Raw genomic sequence first — 26,892 nt, 5'->3', positions numbered from 1 at the left:
GGACCTACTGAAGTACCTCACTGAAATGGTTGGGTTTAGGTTTTTGATGACCTCCCGTCTCAGTCAAGGCTGTTTGGAGCGTTCCTTTGGTATCGTCAGACAGGCCAGTGGAGCTAACGATCACCCAACTCCTGCGCAGTTCATTATCATAATCAAGTATGCTTCTGCATTTTCAGTCCTGTACATTGAAATACAAAGCATATAATCCAAAGTATCAATTTTTATAATTTACATGTATATATGCAGGTGCATAAGCTTTTATAGCTTGGCGAAAGCCCCAAGGGAGCAAACGTATCTCCTGGACTTTTGGAAGCGCTGCTGTCCGAGGACCATCAGCTGTCTGAAAATGAAGCACCAGCTTGTGACGACGTTACACTACCTGTCGAAGCAGCAGAGGTTGCGATTGACCACGCTGACTACGTTGAAGAACGCAGTGACGACCGCCTCACCTATTATATTGCAGGATATGTAGCCAGGAAGCGGATCTTCTCAACCCAATGCGAAGCTTGCAAGGATGCCTGCCTCGTCACACGTGATAGTGTGACGGATCAATTGCCAGCAAAAGCGTGTAAAAAGTGGGACATGGGGGGCCTTCTTTACCCCTCTGTCCGTCTATATAGTCTAATCAAAACCCTTGAGGATAGACTAACTCGTGCACTTAGCACCACGCGCTTGACACCAAAGTAGTGAAGGATTTTTTGCGCCTAGCAGCCAATGTGCCACAAATTGGCTGCAGTGAGCATTCAGCTTCTTTAACAACATCGGTTGTCAAGTTCTACAGCATTACGCGTGTCCATTTTCTGCTGAAAGGGCTAAACCATCATGCTGTGCAGAATAAAGCCAAGAAGGTGAAGCTCTGTGTTATGTAATGTTTTAATGTACTGTTTCCAATAAACTTGTATCAAGCCACCAGTCTTGTAGTCTTGTACTTTCTTGCATTCTTCTGCCACACTGCATAAAAACTGCATTGACTTCCACTCTTTAAAGTACTATTGCAATCGAAAATGTATAACAAATATGCGAGCGACACACGCAGGGTTGTTGCCACCTGCTGGTCTGCGGGAGAGATTCCACTAAACTATTTTTCGCGTGACAAGCGCGCCCACCTCGCAAGAAGTGGCCGCGAAACCCACGCTCTGTATCAGCGGCGTGGTTTGCGCTTGTAGATTACACGTGCAAGTTTCTCGACGTCCACAACATAATTGAAAAAACTACAGCGGTAAAACTGAGCATGGTCGAATCATTTACCCGCCCAGAGGCAAGTAGACGACGGGTGGATGGATGGATGGATGTGGCTGTACCCTTTAGATCGGGCGCCGGCTAACGCCACCTAGCCATAATACCTAGTGAACTAACCATTACATTTATCTTTTTTTTTTCCTTTAAATAATGAAGTTGAGGATTCGTACTTCGCAGTGAAGGGTTTAATTTTCACTCGTGCCTTGACTTTAGCCACCAATCAGATAACCTCCTTCTAGTTAAGTCTACCTGCTTAAAGTCTATTTTGCCCACGCTGTCCCTAAATCCCAGTGCTTTGAAAAACTCTGCGCCATCATCCTGAACTATATGGTGAAGCCCTTTACAGAACATTATCAAGTGTTCGGCAGTTTCTTCTTCCTCTCCACACGCACTGCATACTGTGTCGACCCCTTCGTATTTGGCCCGATATGTCTTGGTTCGCAGTACTCCCGTCCTGGCCTCAAACAGTAGAGAACTACCCCGAGTATTATCATAGATACTTTCTTTGGCAATTTCCTGCTTAAAAGTTCGATAGATCTCTAGTGCGGACTTCTTAATCATGCCCATTCTCCACATGTCAGTTTCCGTTTCCTTCACTTTTTTCTTAACCGATAGTTCTTTTTGGTTTGGCCGCCTGCTGTTTTCTAAGTATTTACCAGTCAACTTCCTGGTTCGCTTCCTCCATTTTGTATCGACATTCTTCATGTACAAGTAGCTGAAGACCTTCCTAGCCCAACGCTCTTCCCCCATTTCTCTCAATCGCTTCTCAAATTTTATCTTGCTGCTAGCTTCCCTGCCCTCAAATGATGTCCATCCCATATCACCTTGTACTCCCTGATTTGGTGTATTCCCGTGAGCTCCTAAAGCAAGCCTACCTATTCCACGTTGCTTAATTTCTAATCTTGCTTGAACTTCTGATCTCATGCACAAGGCCGCATTGCTGAACGTCAGCCCAGGAACCATGACCCCTTTTCATATTCCCCTCACAACATCATACCTATTGTAATTCCACAGTGCCCTATTTTTCAAGACTGCTGCATTCCTGTTACCTTTAGTCGTCACGTATATTTCGTGTTCCCTCAGATACTCGGTCCCATTGCTTATCCATACGCCCAGATATTTGTATTTATCTGTTATCTCTAGCGTCACCTCCTGTATTCTAAGCTCACTACCTTCGTTGTCATTGAAAATCATGACTGCTGATTTTTCCCTACTGAATCTAAAATCTAACCTATCTCCCTCATTACCGCAGATGTCCATCAATCTCTGCAAATCTTCCTTGTTGTTGGCCATTAGCACTATATCATCTGCGTACATTAATGCTAGTAGTGCCTGATCAATAAGTTTTCCTTGTTTGACTAAAGAGAGGTTGAAGCCCAGTTCACTTCCCTCTAATTTTGCCTCTAATCCTTGTAGGTACATCATGAATAATAAGGGTGACAGGGGGCACCCCTGCCTAAGCCCCCGTTTTACCTCTGCAGGCTTGGATACCTGTTTTTCCCACTTTATAACTACCTTGTTACCTTTATAGACACCCTTTAAAATATTAGTGACTACATGTTCCACGCCTAGTGTGTCCAGTATTCCCCACAATTCCTCTTGAACCACGCTATCGTACGCTCCCTTGATATCCAAAAATGCTAGCCACAGGGGCCTGTGTTCTTTTTCTGCTATTTCGATGCACTGCGTCAGTGAGAACAGATTGTTTTCCAATCTCCTGTGTTTCCGAAACCCATTCTGCAGTTCCCCCAGCACCCCCTCATCCTCTATCCACGCCTGCAGTCTTTCCTTTATAATCTGCATCGCCAGCCTGTAGACCACTGATGTCACTGTTATAGGACGGTAGTTGTTTATGTCAGCTTTGTCCCCCTTTCCTTTATAGATCATGCTGATCCTGCTAAGTTTCCATCCATCGGGAACTTCACCATCGATTATTATTGTACTCACTGCCTCTATCAAAGCCTGCTTAGACTTCGGACCTAATGTTTTTATCAGCCTAATTGGAATACCATCTGGGCCTGTTGATATACTACTTGGAACCCTTTTCTCAGCCCTTTCCCACTCTTGTTGTGAAAATGGAGCCATTGCACCACTTGATTCGTCTTTGTCTATTGTGGTGCATAAAGTACTTCTTTGTTGAAATTTTTCTGTCACCCTTGTTCTTATATATTCAATAGCTTCGTCCCCTTCTAGCCTAGCACCTTGGGCTGTAGTTATAAAGTTCTGCTCTAGGCTCGTCTCATTTCTTAGGGAGTTTGGATGGTTCCAAAATTTCGCATCTGCCTTTCTATCTTATTTATGTGCTTCTGCCAGCCTCTGAGCTCCCTACCTTCTAATCTTTTCATTGATCAGAAGAGATGCATCCCTTCTACAGCTTAGAAAGGTTGCCCATTTTCTTTCCACATCATCTGTCGGTTCACCCCGCTGCTTAGCATGTCTGTGTTCCCTAGAGGCTTCCTGACGTTTTGCTATGGCTCTCTTAACTTCCTCATCCCACCAACTTTTGGGTTTGTGTCTTCTTTTCCGGGGTGACTTGTCACGCGTCTTAGCAAGCTCTATCTCAAAGAGTCTAATTAGATTCGTGTATGTCCACACTGTCTTATTATCCTCCGTGATTACTTTCTCAATTTGTTCAGTGGCTATTTCAATTTGCCTTTCTGGATAAAAATTTTCCTGTAGTTGCTCATCTTGTCTCCTTCCCACTTTCACTGCTATTCCAAAACTTAGCTTGATACGTTTGTGATCGCTACCCAGACTTCTGGAGCCAACTTCATCTATGTTCATTCCCCTGAGCTTATCATACACCCTATGTGACATCAGTGCATAATCTATCGTCGACTGAAGCCTTCCTACCTCCCATGTTATTTGCCCTTCACACTCCTCGGTACTGTTGCAAATGATCAAATCAAGCCTTTCACACATATCCATGATCATTTTGCCTTCGGGTCGGTATACCCATCTATATCTTCTATGTGCGCATTCATGTCTCCTAGTATAATTATCTCGCACTCTCTTCCTAACTCCTGAATGTCCTTTGATATACACTCTACCATTGCCTGGTTTTCCTCTCTGGCCTTTGCTCCCGTCCACATGTACACGAAACCAAGGAGTGTCATTTGACCTGCCCCTTTTCCTTTTAGCCATAAATGTTCCTTGCACTCCTGCTTGACCCTTTGCCAGTCTGTACTTTTATGAATGAATGCCCCAATACCACCCCCCTTTCTGCTGCCTTCTGTTCTATTACAATACTCCCACGCGTAGTCCGGATTGTTCGGAGGTTGTTCCATGTCCCTGAGATGTGTTTCTACAAAACCGTATACCATCGGCCTCTCTTCCCTTAGCTGTTCTTCTATCTCTTCCCACTTCAGCCTGTTCCTACCACCCTGCATGTTAATATACCCTATGTCTGAATTGGCTCGGCGCTCGTGGCTACGTCTATTTATGCCCCGGACTCTACGTATCTTAGATATTGGTGCCACTTTGGAATCGTATCTGTCCATACCACCAGTCGAAGAGTCTCCCTGGTTGTTTTCCTCGTTACTAGCTATCCTGCACCCCGAAGGGCTCGCTTGCCCCCCAAAAAAGCTACTGCGCGTCCTGCAAGTCGCCAACCCACCTCATGACCTAGCCGCCCATCGAAGTGAATTCTGTCTCGTTGAAAACCCCCCCACCTATGCACCTCTCTGTTTATTTCCACCACCTCAAAGCCTTTCTCTCGACTCATCCGCCATATCTCTTGGTTTGCGTTGACCACCGCTCTTTGCAGGTTGCTATCACGCACCGGTACCTCCGGTATCGTGCATATCACTACCTGCACCTTAGGAGAAGTGGCGCGCATGTCATCGACGCCTTTCGCCAGTGTGGCTGCTAGTCCTGCTGCATCTTCATTTAGGACATCATTTAAACCGCCTGAAATTATCACGAGGTTGCGTCTATCAGCTGTCGTTTTGAGCTTTGCGCTCGCTTGCTTCATGACTGCTTCCAGCTTGCGTCCTGAACACGCCCCTACTGCAACCCTCTTGTCACCTCTTACCCTCTCTTTGATGGCTTCTGTGCATCGATTTAAATTTGAGTCCCCGGCGATTATCACATGCTGTGACTTTTCCGCTGGAGCGTTCTGCACCTGGGGGCTACTTGCACCTGTGACGCCGGCTCTTTTGTTCCCTTCCTGCCCCACCACTACCTCGCTGAAGCTGGGCCTTGCGACAGTTGAACCGGCTAAACCTGTTTTTTCCAAGCTTGCTTGCTTTTCCTTCTCCACCGTTCTGGTTGCCGGTTCCCTACTGTTCTCTCGGTAGGTCGCGTCTTTGTTCAGCTTCGCTAGCATTTCCTCGGCGGACTTCAGTCTTTCTTCCATTGCCCTCGTTTTTTCTTGCTCTGTCGCCAACGCAGTCTCGAGTTTGGCAATTCTCATCAGCAGTTCACTCTGGGCAACCATCATTTTCTCCATTTTTTTCTCGACCTCACATTGCCTACACTTCGCATCAGCCTCTTCTCCATCCGCTTCTACGCTTGGGTCCACTTTCAAGCCCACTCCACATCCTGAACACTTTACAGTCTTTTTAACCATGCCTTTCTGACACCAATTGTCCCTATACTCGATAATTACTAAACTCGAGCCCTGCACTACGAAAAAAAAGGAAAGTCCAAGCTCTACTACAAAAATTTGCGTGTTCAATGTACGCGCACCTCCCCAACGGGGTGGCAAAAGAAAAAAAACAACAACAAAAAATTCAAACACACACACCCGCACTAACTAATATATACCTGGTGACTGGCCCCCGAAAAAGCCGTACCATAAAATAAGTGCTACGAAGATTTCAACCGCTGCCTTATAAGTATAGAGACAAGCTCAAAACATGCAACAACACTTATCTGCGCAGTCGATCTGGAGCGCTCAAAAAACACGTCCATGACGCGAGAAAAGCACAGGATGGATGGATGGATGGATGGATGGATGGATGGATGGATGGATGGATGGATGGATGGATGGATGGATGGATGGATGGATGGATGGATGGATGGATGGATGGATGGATGGATGGATGGATGGATGGATGGATGGATGGATATGGCTATACCCTTTAGATCGGGCGGTAGCTAGCGCCACCAAGCCGTAATACCTAATGAACCAAAAACTATATATATTTTTTTCCCTTAAAAAGTGAGTTTGAGGATTCGTACTTTGCAGTGAAGAGTTTAATTTTCACCCGTGTCTTGACTTTAGCCACCAATCAGATAACCTCCTTCTGGTTAAGTCTACCCGCTTAAAGTTTATTTGCCCTCCCGGTCCCTAAACCCCAGTGCTTTGAAAAACTCTGCCCCATCATCCTGAACTATAGGGTGAAGCCCTTTACAGAACATTATCAAGTGTTCGGCAGTTTCTTCTTCCTCTCCACACGCACTGCATACTGTGTCTACCCCTTCGTATTTGGCCTGATATGTCTTGGTTCGCAGTACTCCCGTCCTGGCCTCAAACAGTAGAGAACTACCCCGAGTATTATCATAGATACTTTCTTTGGCAATTTCCTGCTTAAAAGTTCGATAGATCTCTAGTGCGGACTTCTTAATCATGCCCATTCTCCACATGTCAGTTTCCGTTTCCTTCACTTTCTTCTTAACCGATAGTTCTTTTTGGTTTGGCCACCTGCTGTTTTCTAAGTATTTACCAGTCAACTTCCTGGTTCGCTTCCTCCATTTTGTATCGACATTCTTCATGTACAAGTAGCTGAAGACCTTCCTAGCCCAACGCTCTTCCCCCATTTCTCTCAATCGCTTCTCAAATTTTATCTTGCTGCTAGCTTCCCTGCCCTCAAATGATGTCCATCCCATATCACCTTGTACTCCCTGATTTGGTGTATTTCCGTGAGCTCCTAAAGCAAGCCTACCTATTCCACGTTGCTTAATTTCTAATCTTGCTTGAACTTCTGATCTTATGCACAAGACCGCATTGCCGAACGTCAGCCCAGGAACCATGTCCCCTTTCTATATTCCTCTCACAACATCATACCTATTGTAATTCCACAGTGCCCTATTTTTCATGACTGCTGCATTCCTGTTACCTTTAGTCGTCACGTATATTTCGTGTTCCCTCAGATACTCGGTCCCATTGCTTATCCATACGCCCAGATATTTGTATTTATCTGTTATCTCTAGCGTGACCTCCTGTATTCTAAGCTCACTACCTTCGTTGTCATTGAAAATCATGACTGCTGATTTTTCCTTACTGAATCTAAAATCTAACCTATCTCCCTCATTACCGCAGATGTCCATCAATCTCTGCAAATCTTCCTTGTTGTTGGCCATTAGCACTATATCATCTGCGTACATCAATGCTGGTAGTGCCTGATCAATAAGTTTTCCTTGTTTGACTAAAGAGAGGTTGAAGCCCAGTCCACTTCCCTCTAATTTTGCCTCTAATCCTTGTAGGTACATCATGAATAATAAGGGTGACAGGGGGCACCCCTGCCTAAGCCCCCGTTTTACCTCTGCAGGCTCTGATACCTGTTTTTCCCACTTTATAACTACCTTGTTACCTTTATAGATACCCTTTAAAAGATTAGTGACTACATGTTCCACGCCTAGTGTGTCCAGTATTCCCCACAATTCCTCTTGAACCACGCTATCGTACGCTCCCTTGATATCCAAAAATGCTAGCCACAGGGGCCTGTGTTCCTTTTCTGCTATTTCGATGCACTGCGTCAGTGAGAACAGATTGTCTTCCAACCTCCTGTGTTTCCGAAACCCATTCTGCAGTTCCCCCAGCACCCCCTCATCCTCTATCCACGCCTGCAGTCTTTCCTTTATAATCTGCATCGCCAGCCTGTAGACCACTGATGTCACTGTTATAGGACGGTAGTTGTTGATGTCAGCTTTGTCCCCCTTTCCTTTATATATCATGCTCATCCTGCTAAGTTTCCATCCATTGGGAACTTCACCATCGATTATTATTTTGCTCACTGCCTCTCTCAAAGCCTGCTTAGACTTCGGACCTAATGTCTTTATCAGCCTAATTGGAATGCCATCTGGACCTGTTGATGTACTACCAGGAACCCTTTTCTCAGCCCTTTCCCACTCTTGTTGTGAAAATGGAGCCATTGCACCACTTGATTCGTCTTTGTCTATTGTGGTGCATAAAGTACTTCTTTGTTGAAATTTTTCTGTCACCCTTGTTCTTATATATTCAATAGCTTCGTCCCCTTCTAGCCTAGCACCTTGGGCTGTAGTTATAAAGTTCTGCTCTAGGCTCGTCTCATTTCTTAGGGAGTTTAGATGGTTCCAAAATTTCGCAGCTGCCTTTCTATCTTATTTATGTACTTCTGCCAGCCACTGAGCTCCCTTCCTTCTAATCTTTTCATTGATCAGAAGGTATGCATCCCTTCTACAGCTTAGAAAGGTTGCCCATTTTCTTTCAACATCACATTCGGTTCACCCCGCTGCTTAGCATGTCTGTGTTCCCTAGAGGCTTCCTGACGTTTTGCTATGGCTCTCTTAACTTCCTCATCCCACCAACTTTTGGGTTTGTGTCTTCTTTTCCGGGGTGATTTGTCACGCGTCTTAGCAAGCTCTAGCTCAAAGAGTCTAATTAGATTCGTGTATGTCCACACTGTCTTATTATCCTCCGTGATTACTTTCTCAATTTGTTTAGTGGCTATTTCAATTTGCCTTTCTGGATAAAAATTTTCCTGTAGTTGCTCATCTTGTCTCCTTCCCACTTTCACTGCTCTTCCAAAACTTAGCTTGATACGTTTGTGATCGCTACCCAGACTTCTGGAGCCAACTTCATCTATGTGCATTCCCCTGAGCTTATCATACATCCTATGTGACATCAGTGCATAATCTATCGTCAACTGAAGCCTTCCTACCTCCCATGTTATTTGCCCTTCACACTTTTTGGTACTGTTGCAAATGATCAAATCAAGCCTTTCACACATATCCATGATCATTTTGCCTGTCGGGTCGGTATACCCATCCGTATCTTCTACGTGCGCATTCATGTCTCCTAGTATAATTATCTCGCACTCTCTTCCTAACTCCTGAATGTCCTTTGATATACACTCTACCATTGCCTGGTTTTCCTCTCTGGCCTTTGCTTCGTCCACAAGTACACGAAACCAAGGAGTGTCATTGGACGTGCCACTTTCCCTTTTAGCCATAAATGTTCCTTGCACTCCTGCTTGACCCTTTGCCAGTCTGTACTTTTATGAATGAATGCCCCAATACCACCCCCCTTTTTGCTGCCTTCTGTTCTATTACAATATTCCCACGCGTAGTCCGGGTTGTTCGGAGGTTGTTCCATGTCCCTGAGATGTGTTTCTACAAAACCGTATACCATCAGCCTCTCTTCCCTTAGCTGTTCTTCTGTCTCTTCCCACTTCAGCCTGTTCCTACCACCCTGCATGTTAATATACCCTATGTCTGAATTGGCTCGGCGCTCGTGGCTACGTCTATTTATGCCCCGGACTCTACCTATCTTAGATATTGGTGCCACTTTGGAATCGTATCTGTCCATACCACCTGTCGAAGAGTCTCCCTGGTTGTTTTCCTCGTTACTAGCTACCCTGCACCCCGAAGGGCTCGCTTCCCCCCCAAAAAAGCTACTGCGCGTCCTGCAAGTCGCCAACCCACCTCATGACCTAGCCGCCCATCGAAGTGAATTCTGTCTCGTTGAAAACCCCCCCACCTATGCACCTCTCTGTTTATTTCCACCACCTCAAAGCCTTTCTCTCGACTCATCCGCCATATCTCTTGGTTTGCGTTGACCACCGCTCTTTGCAGGTTGCTATCACGCACCGGTACCTCCGGTATCGTGCATATAACTACCTGTACCTTAGGAGAAGTGGCGCGCATGTCATCAACGCCTTTCGCCAGTGTGGCTGCTAGTCCTTCTGCATCTTCATTGAGGACATCGTTTAAACCGCCTGAAATTATCACGAGGTTTCGTCTATCAGCTGTCGTTTTGAGCTTTGCGCTCGCTTGCCTCATGACTGCTTCCAGCTTGCGTCTTGGGAACGCCCCTACCGCAACCCTCTTGTCACCTTTTACCCTGTCTTTGATGGCTTCTGTGCATCGATTTAAATTCGATTCCCCGGCTATTATCACATGCTGTGACTTTTCAGCTGGAGCGTTCTGCACCTGGGGGCTACTTGCACCTGTGACGCCGGCTGCTTTGTTCCCTCCCTGCCCCACCACTACCTCGCTGAAGCTGGGCCTTGCGACAGTTGAACCGGCGAAACCTGTTTTTTCCAAACTTGCTTGCTTCTCCTTCTCCCCCGTTCTGGTTGCCGGTTCCCTACTGTTCTCTGGGTAGGTCGCTTCTTTGTTCAGCTTCGCTAGCGCTTTCTCGGCGGACTTCAATCTTTCTCCCACAGCGCCCCCACCGGCAGCGCCACCGCGCGGCAGGAACGCGCTTTTGGGCCAGCCTCCGGAGGCCGGTCATCACACCTTCCATTCTAGCCACCCTATCTAGAGACCAGAAGTAGAGTGTACTAGAAGCTTTTGAGTGGCGCGAGCAGCTGCCTCGGAGCGGCCGTTTCGGCGTGGAATGATGCGTTGGCGCTGGCGTCGACCAATCTTCCCGGGCGGATGGCTGGCAGACGTTCCGCGTTCGTGTTGGTACCTCTCTGTCGCGCCTAGTGTGAAGATGATCTCCCTCCTTTTTTTTTCTTAGTGACATGCCTTCCCTTTTTCGTGCAAATAAAGGTTATTTGACATTATTGTTATGGAGGTTGCTGCTGACCGCACTGCAACCCGAAGCAGCATAGCACAATGTACAATATAAAGAGCGCGTTTTTTTTTAATTTTTAAGGTGTACACATTTTAGACGAGAAACCAGCTGGCTGGTACACACCGGAAGCGCCGCCTCCCCACCCAAAAAAAAAGGAATATGGTGCACACAAAACGAAGAACTCTTGGTCCATTCCACGTAAAACACCAAAGCTGGACTCAAATAAAAGGCCCATTGCTTGTGGCTTCGTGCACACACGACAAAAAAGTAGGCTTTATTGATATTATTTTAAGAACAGCAGAGTTTTTTCAAACCTCCCTTTGGTTTTGAAATATGGGAATAGATTCATTGTTGTAGGACCCACAGAAATGCAAATACGTAATACTGCAAAAGAATGTCTTAGGTGAAACATAGTAGTGGAAGATTTTGAGAGTTTAAAAAACGCAACAACACTGTAAAGCCAAGTCGTAACTAATGTTAATCATAATTGATAACATAAAATGCAAGGTTTACATATTTATAAAACAATACATTTGCAATTAGGTAAATTGTAAAAAACATAAAATATAGAGCCAGGATACAAAAGATAACATAAAGCAAAGCAAACAGAACGACAGAGTTAAGGTTGTCTTTCCAAAATGCTTTAAAAAAAATATGTTATGGTCGAAAGATCGTTTGAAGAGACACTGAAGTGCAGCAATGAATTGGCTTAGATCGATGAATAATTCACCGAGATCCCTAATGCTGCTAAATTTACCATCACAGGTTTAATACAAAAAGATCCAAGATCAAAGATTTATTTTAAGATTTCCCGTAATTACTTGCACGTTCTCTCGCTTACAAGCCTTTTCTAGGAAAAATTGTTTTTCTTCTTGGTGTACCGTCAAAAAATTAAGAGTGTAAGAAAATATGCACGAAAAATGACATCCTTTTTACGTCACTGTAGCAATTTCTAGCCTACTCAAATTTAGGTGCTTCTGTGCGCTTTTGACACTGTAGAAGATTTCTCATCTTGACTTCATTTGCGCGTGTAGACTGTGGGTAAGGTCCGATGGTGGCAAAAATGAAGTTTCTGCTGCTCCACAACAGAGTGGGACGCTTGCAACAAGCTGCAGAGCATCCGAGGCTTCTCGAACAGTTACTAAACTGGACTAGCTCATTAGTTTCTCTTGCACGAATGCTTCACATTGCACGATTCCATTGTCTGCACAGGTGAAGTATACGGCTCGTTGAATGCAAAGTTCACGAGTGCTAGGATTCAGTGAGCACGCTACGTACGACACGCCGGCAAATCCAGGAAACTCGTGCAGCGTCCATGACTTTGATGGTAGGACAAGACCACGAAGGTCACCGAGAGCGACAACCGCGTCAAACGAGGTACTTGAGCTTGCCTCGTCAGCTTCGTTCAGCTTCGTTCAGCTTCGTCGCCATCTGCAGAAGTTGCACCGTTGGTATTTACAAGGAGCTGTGCAGGAGTGCTAATGCGTCGCCGTTTTCTGTTGTCATTCTCAGCCGGCACACACTGATGACGCCGCTTTGTTTGGGTCCGCGGAGCCGGAGTTTTGAGCGTCAAATATTTAGGCAGGTTGGGCAAGATCGTCGGGACTGCATCAGGGCCAAGTGTCGGCGTTCCCCTAGGAATTCGGACTTGAACGCCATTGATAACATGTACGCAGTCTCTCACAATGAAATGCGGTTTGAAATGTAGTTCGCACACAGCACTATCGGCGTCAAGCGGCTTGTCAAGCCGATGGAGGTTCCGCTCCCAAAGAAGTCATCGTTCTTCGTCTTTCGGGGCCTTAAAAAGTGATAACTTCCGACTTTGTTGCACACGCGGATATCCAGTTGTGCAATTTGGCGCGTAACAATGGTTTAGACGCTACTTCTTTGTCATTTCGCGACTAAAACCGAGATGCCGGTCATGCCGCCGAGCCAGCCGAGTAAACCAAGTGGGAAGATTGGCGATGGCAGCGCCGCCGCTACTTTCGCCACAAGTTGGGGATGGAGAAAGCAAGGGGAAAGCGTTTCGGTCGCGCCACTCAAAAGTTCTAGTACACTCTACCGGAAGCATCTTTCTAGAGGAGGCGTTGGCAGCGCGTTGTCAAAACCGAAACTGATGCAATCACCGACAGGTGACTTTGCTCACTGCTATCATCATCATTAAGGTCAGCTAATAACGGAGTAGCCTGACAGGTGTTCTCTGGCCTGACGGCTTCGGTGTATATTCGGGGGTTGCTCTAGCTTCGCTGTTTCGGGCTGTGGCGAATTACCTGAGTGTGTAGTGGCAGTGCTGCTTGTGGAGTGCGTCAGATGCGTCTGATGGCGACTCGGGGCCGTCGAGTCATTCGGTGAGTGCCTGCGTTCGCGTAAGGCCTGCGACCGCCACCATGATATTCAGTTCGGCCGACATGCTGAGCCAGCAGCAGCTGAAGCGGCTCTCCGAGCACAAGTACAGCTGCTCGGGCTCGTCGTTCGCGGACCCGTTCATGCAACCCTTTTGGAACTGGGTAACCAGCAAGTGCCCGCTCTGGCTGGCACCAAACCTCATGACGCTCTCGGGACTATTCGTCAACATTGCCACATCGCTGCTGCTCGTGTGGTACAGCCCGACGGCCACACAAGAGGTGAGCAGCGCTTCTTTCATTGCTACGGTACTGCTGGGGACACCTTCGGCCGATGACGACGAGGTCTCGGCCCACTTTCCTGCCTGCTTGAAGGTCGCTTCCGCCCGTCCCTGCGTCGGCGACCCAGAATGCTGGTGCCGTATTGCGTAACGGCCCCTCCACCCTTTGCCGCCACTCTTTCGCAATCCGCCGAAGTGGTGATATTTTATTTCAGCCGCAGTTGTAACGACGGGGCAGCACGTCGTCCACAGTGTGATGAGCAGCACCCGAATCGAAACGCTTGGTGTGACTGCGGAAGGTTATTCCCCGAACAAGTATTGCGTTTACACTTGATCGCGTGTTGTAAGAAACACGTGCTCCCGTCTGTCGCGAGCGCTCCCAGATACGGCCTTTATGCGCGTACGGGTCACGCGGAAGTGCGTGCAAAAGTTGGCAAATGTAATGCGACCGTGTCCTCTCAGACTGTTTTGACACGCTGCCGTAAAGCCAGAAAGGTCTGCTCAACTGGTCCGTCTATTATTGAAGCAGTCTAAGCGAATGTTTGAAGACTGCACGACTGGCTCGCAGTACTTCCTCATTGCTTGGTTTTTGATAAGCAGGGCCACTGTTTGATATATATGTGATAAGCTTGTGCTTAATGAGCTTCTTTTTAGACATTTTCCTTTCTGTTAGCTATGGTATCACATATGTATTATCGCCTGTTGGCAGCATTACCAAATATAAAAAAAGGGAACCAGCAATTTTAAATGAAAAGAATGTATATATCGCTATCGCGGTCATGCCAATGAAACCTTGTGTCCAATATCTTTTAAAAAAAAAAGTTTTTTTGAACTTGCACAAAACAAACCATGTCACCAGTGATAACACAGCATTTTATAATAAAAGTTTAGTGTCACTGTAGTACAAACTTCTGAAAGTTTTCATTTATTTGACGAATAGTGATTTGTGACCAAGCAAGAAAATTGAGGTGTGCGTTCCATTCCAAATCTTTCATGTAGACTAGATGGGTATAAGAATGTTATGGTCTTGATACTTTTGGGGATTTCATCACTAAGGGGCAAATCTTTCAAGTATCGACTTATGGAATACCGAGGTTTCTTGGTTCTAGTGACTTTGCTGGTTTGCTGACTTTTGATGTGGCGGGGCAGGACTTTCTATTTTTCTGGTGTGGATAAGGCAATAACCTGTTTGGCTTACAAACACTGTGTTGCCCGAGGTTTTCGAGATCTTTTTTCGGCCCTTCCTGTGACAGTACAGTGCTGGCCCAAGCCTGAGGAAGTGCCTTATGATAACTGCCTAGCTGTGTGCTGGGTATTCGAATGAGGGACGAGAACAAGTGGATAAAGCTCTCTCCACAGAGGCCACTTGGCCAAGTGCTTCTTGCGAAAATGTCACAACTCCCTGGCTCAGGTGAACTTTACAGTTTTCTGCATCAAGATATAGCATTCCACACAATGGAATTCCACACAATGAAATACAGGTGACGTGCCCCTGTGGCAGAAACAGTGCACACACCTGTCTACAACTTTCATGCTGAATGAAGTAGCAGCAAGGACATTTTCTTCAAGCTGCATCGTCCTATCAATGGCAGGATAAACACCATCGATAGCACATTGCTGCCGATGTGTGCAGCATGAAAAAAATGTCCTTGCTGCTACTTCGTTCAGCATGAAAGTTATAGACAGGTGTGTGTGCTGTTTCTGCCACTGGGGCACGTCACCTGTATTTCATTGTGTGGAATGCCATATCTTGAATGATGCAAAAAACTGTAAAGTTCACCTGAGTCAGGGAGTTGTGACATTGCTGCAAGAAGCACTTGGCCGAGTGGCCTCTGTAGAGAGAGTTTTATCCACTTGTTCTCGTCACTCATTCGAAAACACAGCTAGGCAGTTATTTGCGGCACAAGAACATAGAATTTTTATTTGCAATATGTGTCAGCGTCTGTTATCTGCCGTGGAGGTGTGTGGCATGTTGGGGCCCCTTGAATTGATAGCAGCTTCCACCTAGCGTGATCGTCCTTATCTCTGACCACTTGCCGCTTTTGTAGCGAGGCTCAGTGGGACACACGTGCCCTCCCGATGAGGCATCGCTTCATTCTTTTTCTAGGCAAGGAACGTGTGGCTCTTCTACGTCACAGGACGCAATCTCAAAGTGCACAGCCAGACAAAGAAAATTTTGGTTGTTAGTTTTACTTCTCAACAGCCCCTTGCAATAGCTGATGTTGTATACAGACAGACGTAATATAATCTGAAAAAAAAAATTAATCCTGGCTCTGCAAAAGTGCCTGATGAGCTCGCTCTATAGAAGGTTTAACGAGCAGCTGTTACGGCCATGGGAAGTTGCTACTACTGCATCCCAGACATTGTGCAGTGGCAGCAGGGTTGCCAGGTCTGGCTACTTTTTTAGGCTGGTGGCACAAGAAAAATGTCTTTGCTACATTCTGGCTGCTTTCTTGTTTATTCTATGAGTCAAACTATCTATATCTGGTAATGTTAGAGTTGCAAGTTTTAAAGTATACAGTTTGAAAATAGAACTGCAAACTGTTATTTTCAGCTCCTAAACTAGAATTCAACACTTGCATTACACAGAAGTCAAACCTGTTTTTATGTACCTGGCTGGAACTGAGAAAATTGCCGCGTGGTGTGTTATTTTGCAGACCGCAGACATCATTGGCAAAGCCCAGGGAGGTGTTAGAGTGGTTTAACCAACTCTCCACTTGCCCATGAAATCTTTCAACTTTGCATGTTGCATAAACATGCATAGAGTATGATAGAGCCTCCTCCTCCCCCCAAAAAATTGGTGGCTACACTCGTGACCTACACTGCCTCACAAGTTTTCAAACCATAACTAAAAGGGAAAAGTGTGTTCAAACGTCATTTGCCCTCATAGAGATTAGAAATGGCATGCCCGTCGAACTGCTCGCATTGCAATTCCCTGGGATTGGGTATGGATTGCTATTTAGGATTATTGACACCTCGAACTTCAGTGGTTATAATAATATGCGGTGTTTTGTAGGCTGAAAATTCTGGTGTAATCATGGCGTACGAAGCAAGAAAGGGCAAAGCAAATGTCACACTTGGCCTTTGTTATCTCGTCAGAGATGATTGCAAAAGAGAGATGTGTTCCCCAGCACACTATCATGTCGTAGTCTTGTTTATTGTCACCTCATGGCTGTTACCTCTGGCCTGTTTAAGAAAATGACATGCAGTATGCATGGAGGAAGTCTTCTTGCGACTTCCTCACTCTGCACAAAATGATTGCTAAGGCTATCAATATGTGCCTGAATGTCAGGAAGTCTGATTGTTTTTAAGTGTTCATTCTATACTTACTACCATTTCCACCTAAAGGATCTTGTAATACATATAAAAATGACTCGATTTTCATAGATACATGAGGGCGTTTGGCTATTTGTACGGCCTTTGGTTTATGCTGGCTGCTTTGTTCTTTATGAGCAGCCAACTCTGTATTTAAGTGCCACTGTCAGTTTGGAAGTGTTATTGAATTGAGGTATGTGAGCTGTGCCAAGTTTTTCAGTGGTTTCATCATTAGGTGCACATCAAACAACTTCGCGTGGCAGCTTCAATAATCCGCACAGCATTGAAATAATCTGAGCACCAAGCTATTTAATCCAAACGCCAACTCAGGCCGCGTGCTGGTGAGTCATCTCTAATTCACTCTGCCCATTGAGGGCCTTCTAATTTCCTGAGCATACACCTGCTTTTGACCCATCACTACCCATGGCCAAGTTTTCCATATCTTGGTGTGCGTTCCGGCACTCTGATAACCATAGTCTGTCCTTCGCAATACATGACGTGTCCTGGTCATGTAATGCTACACAAATTCAATTATGAGCTTTAGTGACCAACACAAAATATTAGCCTATATGTTCCTGCTTTTTCTTTTGTTGCCATTGAATTGGCTCCACCCGGGCCTAGCACTCATCTACAAACTTGTACACAGTAAAGTACAAACATGGTAATTTTTTTTTGTACAAACAATAGAGGTGAATACAAATATTATTGATTTGTTCTACTCTGCGACTATTATCTTATATGATGTAGGAACTGCATTTCATTGTACTGTAGGAACTGCATTTCAGTTGTACTGCCGTTCTTATGCCCCGTATTTTGCTTTTTTGTGCATGGATTAAAACTGACACCTGAAATAAATCTATTGGCAGTTGGACTAAATACGGTGGCACGCGGCCTAATTGAGTTGGCGCTTGGAATAAATATGTTGGTGCTTGAATTAAATGTTTGGCACATGGATTAAATAGCTTGGTAGGGGTCAGATTAGTTGAATGGCATGCACAATATTCAAGACTTGGATTAAAGTGAGTGGGAAAACCTGTAATAAAGCTTTTCTCATTAGTGTGTCTCATAACAAAATCCTGGTTATGAGGCATACTCATAACAACAAAAAAAAGAGCTTTTGTTTTTTGCTGAAGTTGCCGGGGGCAACACCTTACTGTAGTTCTTAATTCTTTCATTCTTAATCCTTTCCTACATATTTAAGGTTTAAAATATTCACATTTTAGTCAGCTTTGTGAAATATCTGAGAAGTGAGGCACTCATCACCTCCTGTGAGAATGCTGCCGCTCTCTCAATTTGTTTTGTGAGCAGCCTGAAAGAAAATGTGTCTGCACCACAGTTTTTGGTACTTGCTGATGTCATGGGCACCTTTCACAACCATTTTTAAGTGTTTTAGCAAGTGCTCTAGCCATATAGAACCCATGCTTAAGAAAGTCTCACCAAAACTGAGCTAGCTATATTGAAATATTTTTTCATCTAGAGACACTGGCATGTTTGCACTGCCTGATGCTGATGTTTGAAACATTGAAAGGGTAGCATTGTAGCTGTCATTTACTAATGTCAACTAAAATTATGAATGTTTTCAGCCATATAAAAATTATCTTTCTTTGCAACAGCTTTTCTCCATAAAGAAACTGTTGATACCACGAACCATTTTGTATAGCTGTGAATATCTTTTGTGAATGGCCTCTTGTGTTGTCCAAGGCAGTGCTGTAGCTGTAGTGTGGCATCGCGCATTTTCATGTGATTTATACGACCCCTTCAGATGTTAATTAATGCTCTTCATTAAAAAAATTCAATTTTGCCTCATTTGTGGTGTGCTCATGCTGACAAACGTGCACACAGAGAGGGGGGGGGGGGCAGAGGGTGGCCTAAGAGGTGGGGGGACTGAAAAGTCTACCCCCATACATTCCCCTTAGAGGGGAGGAGGTGCTGAACCCCCTTGAAAATGAACCCTGTGCACGTCTAAACTAATGCGAAACGGGGGGAAGAATCTCTATATCCTGCATGTGTTTGGTTGAGTCTTTATGTAGAGTGAAAAATGAAAGCCCTTTCAAACTTGTCTCATTCAAGCAGCTGTATTTCGAGGCGCGAAGCTCTTTACGGTTGAGGCTTCTCCTTTGGCGTTCCGCACTGCAGCCGCTGCTCACGATAATGCTGATGAACTAGTGTGTTCCAGACCACACGTTTTGTTTCTGCCATCACGGCACAGCACATGCAAAGTACCCACTACATGCCATCATGATGACACTGTGGAAAGTGATCATGACGAGCAAGAACTTTTTTGTGCAGTACATGACGTCTCGATATGCTCTACAATGAATTTTGTATGACTAGAAACAAGCACCAGGGGAATAGCTCGTCTTTGCCAACTAATTTGAGGCTAGATTCGATACCACACAGAAGTAACAGTGAAGACAAAACGAAATTCACAGCATACCAGTTATGACCAATAAACATTGTGTATAAATGTACACCTCCTGGCGCTCATTTACATGTGTCAGTGGTAAGTCTCACTGGCGATTTACAGTAACACCAAACAATTCCACTGCTTCACGCACTCATCATCATTCACTTTGTAGGTATGCTGTTTTTCTTTCCCTTTTTTTTTTTTTGAGGCTCAGGAATATTTGTTTATTTTGTAAACTGCATAGTTTGGAGAAGGCTTTGCTGCAAGCTTGCACCTTAATCCATCGGCGCAATCGCTGCCTCAGGAGTCTCGAGACATCTTGTTCTATTTCCATGCAGAACTAGATTCAGTTGTCATTGCTGGAGGATTTGTTCCACTGATTCTTTTTCTCACACTCCCCATTCCATATATAAGGTAGGCAACAATGTTTAACAGGTGCCACTGTAGGAAGAGGAGAGACCAGTGTGGGCATGTAATTAGAAACTCTAACTGGCCACATGCAGAAGGATAATTACAGTTGTCATCAATTCTGTGCGCCACATATTCTTGGGATAACCATGCTCATCAGCATCATGAAAAGGGTTGAACGAGCTGTGGGAAAAATAGTTGAATCTTGTTTTTTCAGTTGCAATGAGTACCTGATGGCCCACTTAGGCTGGAAAGCTCGTTTGCTTGAGCACACGGCAGTTAATTATTTGGAGACCGTTTTGTTGCGGTCAGTCGCATCATCAATTCTGTGCGCCACATATTCTTGGGATAACCATGCTCATCAGCATCATAAAAAGGGTTGAACGAGCTGTGGCGAAAACAGTTGAATCTTGTTTTTTCAGTTGCAATGAGTACCTGATGGCCCACTTAGGCTGGAAAGCTCGTTTGCTTGAGCACACAGCAGTTAATAACTTGGAGACTGTTTTGTTGCGGTCAGTCGCAGTTTCGCTTTCTGAGTGAGACAGGACTCGGAGTGGTTTTTCTGTAAACGTATTTGGGTACGTCAGCACCGAAAGCCGCGCGCACATGAGCATCACGTTGACAGCTTTTTTGAAGGAAGGCTCTTAGAAAAGTTATTGTGACCCCCCACACACACACACACACAAAATTGCACTGCTGAGGCAAGGGCATGTGCCTTTGTACTGCCATGCAAGCCTGCCCACTCTTTCCTTTGAAAAAGTTTGCTGCTAGGATGGAGCACTCCCAAGGATCTGAGCTGCTGCCAGTTGGTGCCAAAGCAAAGGTGCATTTCACATGCGGGGCTGTTGCAGTCACTGTGAGCAGTGATTGTATTTGAAAAAGTGCCCTAAAATCAAATATCAAGTCGGTGTTGATTGCTGAAATAGTGGTCCGGAAACCTTCTAGTAAAACTGGGCAAGCTCTTAACTTTGGGTAAACAGGTGTGTGCAAATGCAGATGACACAGAACAGAAGAGACAGGGCAAGCCCAATTTAACTGAATTTAATTATTCGTCATCCTTAAAATATATAGTCACGAAAGAACATAGTCAAGTGGTCACAAGGTCAAAACCAAAAAGCGCACTGCAGGCCGTGCAAAAAATCACGCTCACTATCAAACAAGGATATTGACGTATCACTTGTACAAGCATTGCCTCTTGCAGCAATATAGAAGGCGTCTTTCAGTTGACGGGCTGTGGTATCAGCGCTTTGACCCCAAATCCTAATTTCTGAGAAAATCGGCGAGCACATGCAAGCTTTGCAATGAGCATTGATATCTGGGGTTTAACGTCCCAAAACCACTATATGATTATGAGAGACGCCGTAGTGGAGGGCTCCGGAAATTTAGACCACCTGGGGTTCTTTAACGTGCACCCAAATCTGAGCACACGAGCCTACAACATTTCCGCCTCCATCGGAAATGCAGCCGCCGCAGCCATGATTTGAACCCGCGCCCTGCGGGTCAGCAGCCGAGTACCTTAGCCACTAGACCACCGCGGCGGGGTTTGCAATGAGCAGCTAAATGTGTGATTCCATTATTTCTAAGTGAAAGCTCATGTTCCCTTGCACGGTCGTTTACGCAAGGCCCCGTATGACATAAATTTCCCACAAGACAGCAGTATTTCGTAGACGACGCCAGTTGCACATTTCACATACACAAATGCATGCTTCCTTCTGCAACCACAGAATCTCTTCTTGCCAGAGGAGATTCTGGGACAAAGTCCAGCCAGCTTACGTGGGGCAGAGAACGCAATCGGCATGCCGTGGCTACTCGCTATCTTTTTCAGGTTGTGGGAAATTCGATGCATATAAGGCATCAGCTCTGAATGCCACCTACGATGCAGGCCAGGGTCCACGCTGGAATAGGCTGCTTTGGCATCACGCAGAAAAACCTCTGCAATTGCCGTCAATACTGTGCAAAGACACCTGGCAGCAATTAAACGCCGCACCTGATCATTAATGCTTTATTGCATTGCATGTGTGCATGATTTCCTGATAGCGGAACATAAACACAATTTGGCAATCCCCACCTCGCCGCGGTGGTCTAGTGGCTAAGGTACTCTGCTACTGACCTGCAGGTTGTGGAATCGAATGCCGGCTGCGGCAGCTGCATTTTCGATGGAGGCGGAAACGCTGTAGGCCCGTGTGATCAGATTTGGGTGCACGTTAAAGAACCCCAGAAGGTCGAAATTTCTGGAGCCCTACATTACGCCATCTCTCATAATCGAATGGTGGTTTTGGGACGTTAAACCCCACATATCAATCAATCAATTGGCAATCCTCCTTTTTACAAGTCTAGAATGCGCACAATCATAGGGCAAAATGGCCTTCTGCGCACGGGGACTAGAACACCAACATAGGTGGTCAGCTAAAACGAGACATAGATCTGAAAACTGCGGCGAGTTATTAGTGGAAAATTCATAGATGAGGTCAAGCCCTTTCCGCACTGTTTAGAAGCATTAAGAATAGAATCTACAGAGTTGTCCAAGGAAGTGAAATTGGGCCTCTTTAATAGAGTTAAAAAATCGTCCACATACCTAAAAACTTTAACAACACATCTTTCGTCAAGAGTGCTATCTAAACACCTATCAACGTCCACCATGAAAATATTGCATAAAATAGGTGCCACACAGGATCCATACAAATACCTTGTCGCTATATATAAAAGCCATCCTCAAACTAAACAAAGGTAGAGCGAAAATAAAATTTTTGTTACGACATGAAATTATTGACTGACAAGCCGGCAGCATTCTGAAAAGCTATGACTCCACTAGCTTCAATACAGTTACGAACGTTCGCACACAACTGAGCATGAGGTACGAAGTAAAATAGATACTCTACATCACCAGAAAACACTCTGTAGAATTTTCCACCTGCAAAAACTGCACAACATCCTCGGAACTCTTTGTAGCGAAGGGATCCAACACATTCAGTTCTTTGATCAAGAACTGGCCAATCAAATGCTGCCATGAACCTTGCTCATTAACTATTGTTCGTAAAGAAACTTCAGGCTTGTGCGTCTTTGCAGCGAAAAATACTTTGCATTACCTTTGCATGTACCAATATATCATGCCAACCGAAGAAGTTCAAGGTCTTTGCACATGTTAACTGCTTTAGTTTTAACACGAACAGCACTGATTTTAACAGAAACAAAATTTTTAGAAATTGCCTTCTTAGCCTTCTCAGCATACGACCCAGAACCTAAAATAACAATACCGCCCTCTTTTATCTGCTTGAAGAAGGCAAAGGTCGTTTTCTCTGAAATACTCGACCACCTGTTCTGTGGGATCCCGACGCTCATGGCAGTCTGCCCTATGCACAGTCCTTGACAATACGTCGACGCGCTCAAGCAAACAACGCACATACTGATCTTGAGGTGCACTAGTTACTACAAGTTTGTTAAAAGCAAGCAATTTCTGGGGCGGTACAACTGATTCATAGCTAAACTTCGGACCCTTCTTGAGTATGGGTTCGACGTGTTCCGGGATTTCCACATCATCTCCTAAAATGTCTTGTCCCTGTCTCTTCTTTTTTGTGTCGTTGTCTGTATTTGCGCCCACCAGTTTACCCTGAGCTTGTAGTGCTACTTTTATGCCAAGGAAGTGCCTATATTGAAATAAAATGGTATTTTAGTGTTTCACATCATGATAGCACACTTCAAATCACCCGCCTCAAAGTGGAAACTTTCACGTCACTGTTGCCATGCACAACTTTGCCCAGCTTTACTGCACAGCCGCCGAGGCTACTAGCAGAAGAGTGAAAGTAGCGGGAGGCACAGCAGCAACAACGGCCATTGAACATTGGCCTGTCGTGGGCTCTGAGATGGCAGACGTACTTGGTTCAACTGGGCCCCGCAAGATGGCTTGATCTGTTTAGCTTACCAGGCAAAATGAACTTTTCAACTACTCGTGCTATTCCCCATAATAACTTCCAGTGGTTCTTTTTTCCATGAATCAAGCAGAACAAACAAGCAGCATTTTATTATATCTCTTCATGCATGCAAAGTTTTTTATTTGGTGTAACTAGTTCAATGACTTGTGATTAATTGTAGACATCATTGGGATCATTTTGCAAATGTCCTACTCGTGGCGCATGTGTTCTCGTGCGTACATTGAGCTGTCACTCTGACATAAATTATTTGCCTTTAGTGGTCCCTTGAAATACCGTATGCACAATTGAAATGGGCAGCACATTTTGAGTTGCAGAGAGTTTCAAAGTGTTGGCAGCCCATTTTGATAAGGTAGTGTTCATCTGCGCATAGAGAATGCCAGAACGGGATATCTCTCATAATTTCTTTGCCAGCGCCCTTTAATTGAAAGTCTTGTGCTTGTGGATGTTGTGCACAGTGGCGTAGCCAGGGGGGGTTTGGGGGGGTTTAAACTCTTCTCCCCCCCCTTCACGCCACTTACCAACCTTTTTTTTTTTTGTTTCTTGGCACTGACATGATTTAGAAACTAAGCAGTGCCATTATCACAAGTAATTCTTGGGTGCTTTTACAGTGAATAATGTCTGCATGCGAAAAAACGTGTCGCAGTGTTCGCCAAGGCTTTGACACCTTTTTTTTTATGGAAAAAACTGTGTATAATATAGAAGCAGGTCCCAAAGTGAAAACTGTTAGGGGGACCTCCTGTTAGAACAAGTACAAATAACAGAAACAAGGATTGACAACTATAGGCTGGCTGGTGCACACCGGTGACTTGCAGCGGTCGCGCGACCACTCGCAACTGGCGACTAAATAGTGACTGATGTTCACACCAGCAGAGGCTGTATGCGAGCGACCGGAAGTCCCAATCCTGGAGAGTCACGTCCGCGACCGGCGCCGATCAGCTGATTACCGCTAGCTGAGTGAACGAAGCGAACCGAGCGCGCCGCATTTATTGTTTTCGTCCGTTCTCGCACAGCGTTGAAAAAAACAACAAAAAAAAACAAAAATTGAGCATCGCTGATTGGTTCCAGCAGCTTTGCAACTGCAGTCGCCCGACTGAAAAATTGGTCATGAAGCGACAAGCCAAAGCAGTCGCTTTGCGACCAGTCGCAATTGGTCGCGCGATTTCTGCTAGTCGCCGGTGTGCACCAGCCTTAAGAAACCTTAAGAAACTATTTCAATATAAGAAACTTGCACTTATTTATTTATTGAGGAATATACATACATAGTGAGGATACACACATAAGTATAAATATATTTAAACCAATACATATATAAATGCACAAATACGAACAGGGGGTGCGTGTGGTTAGTAAAAATTGTTTGATTTGACACTGGAAATAATGTGATGAAGGACTTGATTTAATTGTTGATGGAAGTGACTTCCAGGATGAAATCGCAGTAAACAATACTGTCCTTTTACCGTAGTTAGTGTTCACTTTTAAAAGTAGAATGTTGATATTTTCAGAAAACCGTGTGTAGATGAGGAATAAGAGATGTCCCGAAATGGAACCTTGTGGAACTTCCTAGTTAGTTGTCATTGGAAAGGATAAAACACCGCAGCAATTCACAGCTTGGGTCCTGTTAAAAAGGTTACTTTGTAGAAGGGCTCAAGTCGGCTCACCAGTTCCCAGGGAGTCAAGTTTAGCAATCAAGATAGAGTGGTTAATGGTATCAAACGCTTTAGTTCTATCAATAAATACCGCTTCTACCCATAGACCTTTATCTATAACCTGTTTTAAGCTATCGGATAGTTTTATTAGCGCTGATTCAGTCTACAGCCTAGCAAGAAAACCAAACTGCTTAGGTGACAAAATATTAAATTTTGTTAGGTAGTTTGTAAGGGGATTAACAATGAGCTCGATAATGTCACTAAAGAATGGAATGATTGTTATCAGATGGTGATTAGAAAAAACTTTTCATTCTCCCTATTTAAATATAAGTGTTATGTTTCCTTGTTTGAGAATAGTATGAAAAACACCAGAACGAAATTAGGTGTTGATAAGATCTGAAAGCACTGATCATAAATTGGGGGCAAAAAGCTTGATATTAGAAGGATAAATTGAATCTAGGTGTCACAAAACGAGCGCTCAAAAAGGGCGCGCCGCCCAATTCTCGCGACGAAGCGCAGGAGTGACGCCGCGAGGTCAACGATAAAAAAAAAAAGAAAACAAGCATCCAAAGACTTCCCGGGCGCGCGTCCCTCTCCCCTCGGAAGCGTAGGTTCGCCAACGAACCTCCTCGCATCGGCGGCCGAGCAAGCCCTAGAACGTTCTCGATGGAAAGGGGCGTGGTGATGCAGGGTTGCGTCATCCGTCGCGGACGGCCCTCGTACCGTCTCGCCCTTTCCCCAGCCTTCGCTGCGTATCGCGCCGACAAAATGATGAGAATTTTCTGGAATCTCGTGCAGAAGGTATTTAATCGAGCAGCCGAGATGGGAGATCAGGAGAAGACGGAAGTTAGCGCCAGAGTGCGTAGGGTATTCCGCCGTGTAGTCGGTGAAGGTTTTGTCCTTAGTGACAAAGCAGGAGAAGAAGAAAGTATGCGTCAGAGTGCGTAGGGTGTTCCGCCTTGTGGGCGAAGCCTTTTGTCACCCGTGACAAAGGAGGAGAAGAAGAGGATTTCCACGTGAGAGGTGAAGACTCGAGCTACAGGCAAGAGTGTGTGTCTACCGCTATCGAGCGAAGACGCGTGGCAACAGCTGCGTGTGTGAAGCCGACGTGTTTCTGGCGAAGAAGTTTGGAGCCTGGAGAGCGGCCGATTAAAGACGCGAGGTTTCCTGGAAGAGAAACTTCGGGGGCAGCGGAACGACAACAACGCTGGACTTTGAGTGAGTGATTCTCGGAAGAGTATCATCCAGACTTTTGTTCCAAGGACTTTGGACTGAATAAGTTTCCTAACTCTTTAGTCTTTAAGTGTGTTGGTTGTTTGATGTATGCGACTGCATTGTCGTGCGTATTGTTGTCTGTGTCCGTTGTTTCGAGTGTGGCTGATTGTACTGTGTAGTACATTGTTTGATTGGTGACACATTGTATTCAACTATTGTCGAGTGTGCATACTTGTGTATCGTTTTGATCTGCCATAACTGAGAATATAATTGTGTTTTGTTTATCAACTCTCGGTTCTGACTTGTTCTTTGGGCCACAGCCGGCGTCTGCTGGCGCGCCAAATAGGACCACCTCTAAATTGTCCACGCTTTCGTGGTGCGGT

The 26,892-nt window shown here is 45.2% G+C and overlaps 1 protein-coding gene across 6 annotated transcripts in view; it reads left to right on the top strand.

Moving 5' to 3' along the window:
* The first annotated feature begins 13,149 nt into the window (after nucleotides 1-13,149).
* The window catches only part of bbc (choline/ethanolaminephosphotransferase 1 bbc), a 178,108-nt gene continuing 164,365 nt past the window's right edge, over nucleotides 13,150-26,892 (top strand). For all 6 annotated transcript variants that reach the window (XM_037420248.2, XM_037420249.2, XM_075886361.1 and 3 more), the window contains exon 1: nucleotides 13,150-13,590. In XM_037420248.2, coding sequence (XP_037276145.1) covers nucleotides 13,354-13,590 — 237 coding nt within the window. In that variant the 5' untranslated portion in view covers nucleotides 13,150-13,353. The remainder of the gene's footprint in view (nucleotides 13,591-26,892) is intronic.

The sequence above is a fragment of the Rhipicephalus microplus genome, chromosome 2 (genome assembly GCF_043290135.1).
Source record: "Rhipicephalus microplus isolate Deutch F79 chromosome 2, USDA_Rmic, whole genome shotgun sequence".
In the NCBI taxonomy this organism is placed as follows: domain Eukaryota; kingdom Metazoa; phylum Arthropoda; class Arachnida; order Ixodida; family Ixodidae; genus Rhipicephalus; species Rhipicephalus microplus.
Note: the sequence above shows the minus strand (reverse complement) of the source record. Positions and strands in the feature narration are given on the sequence as shown.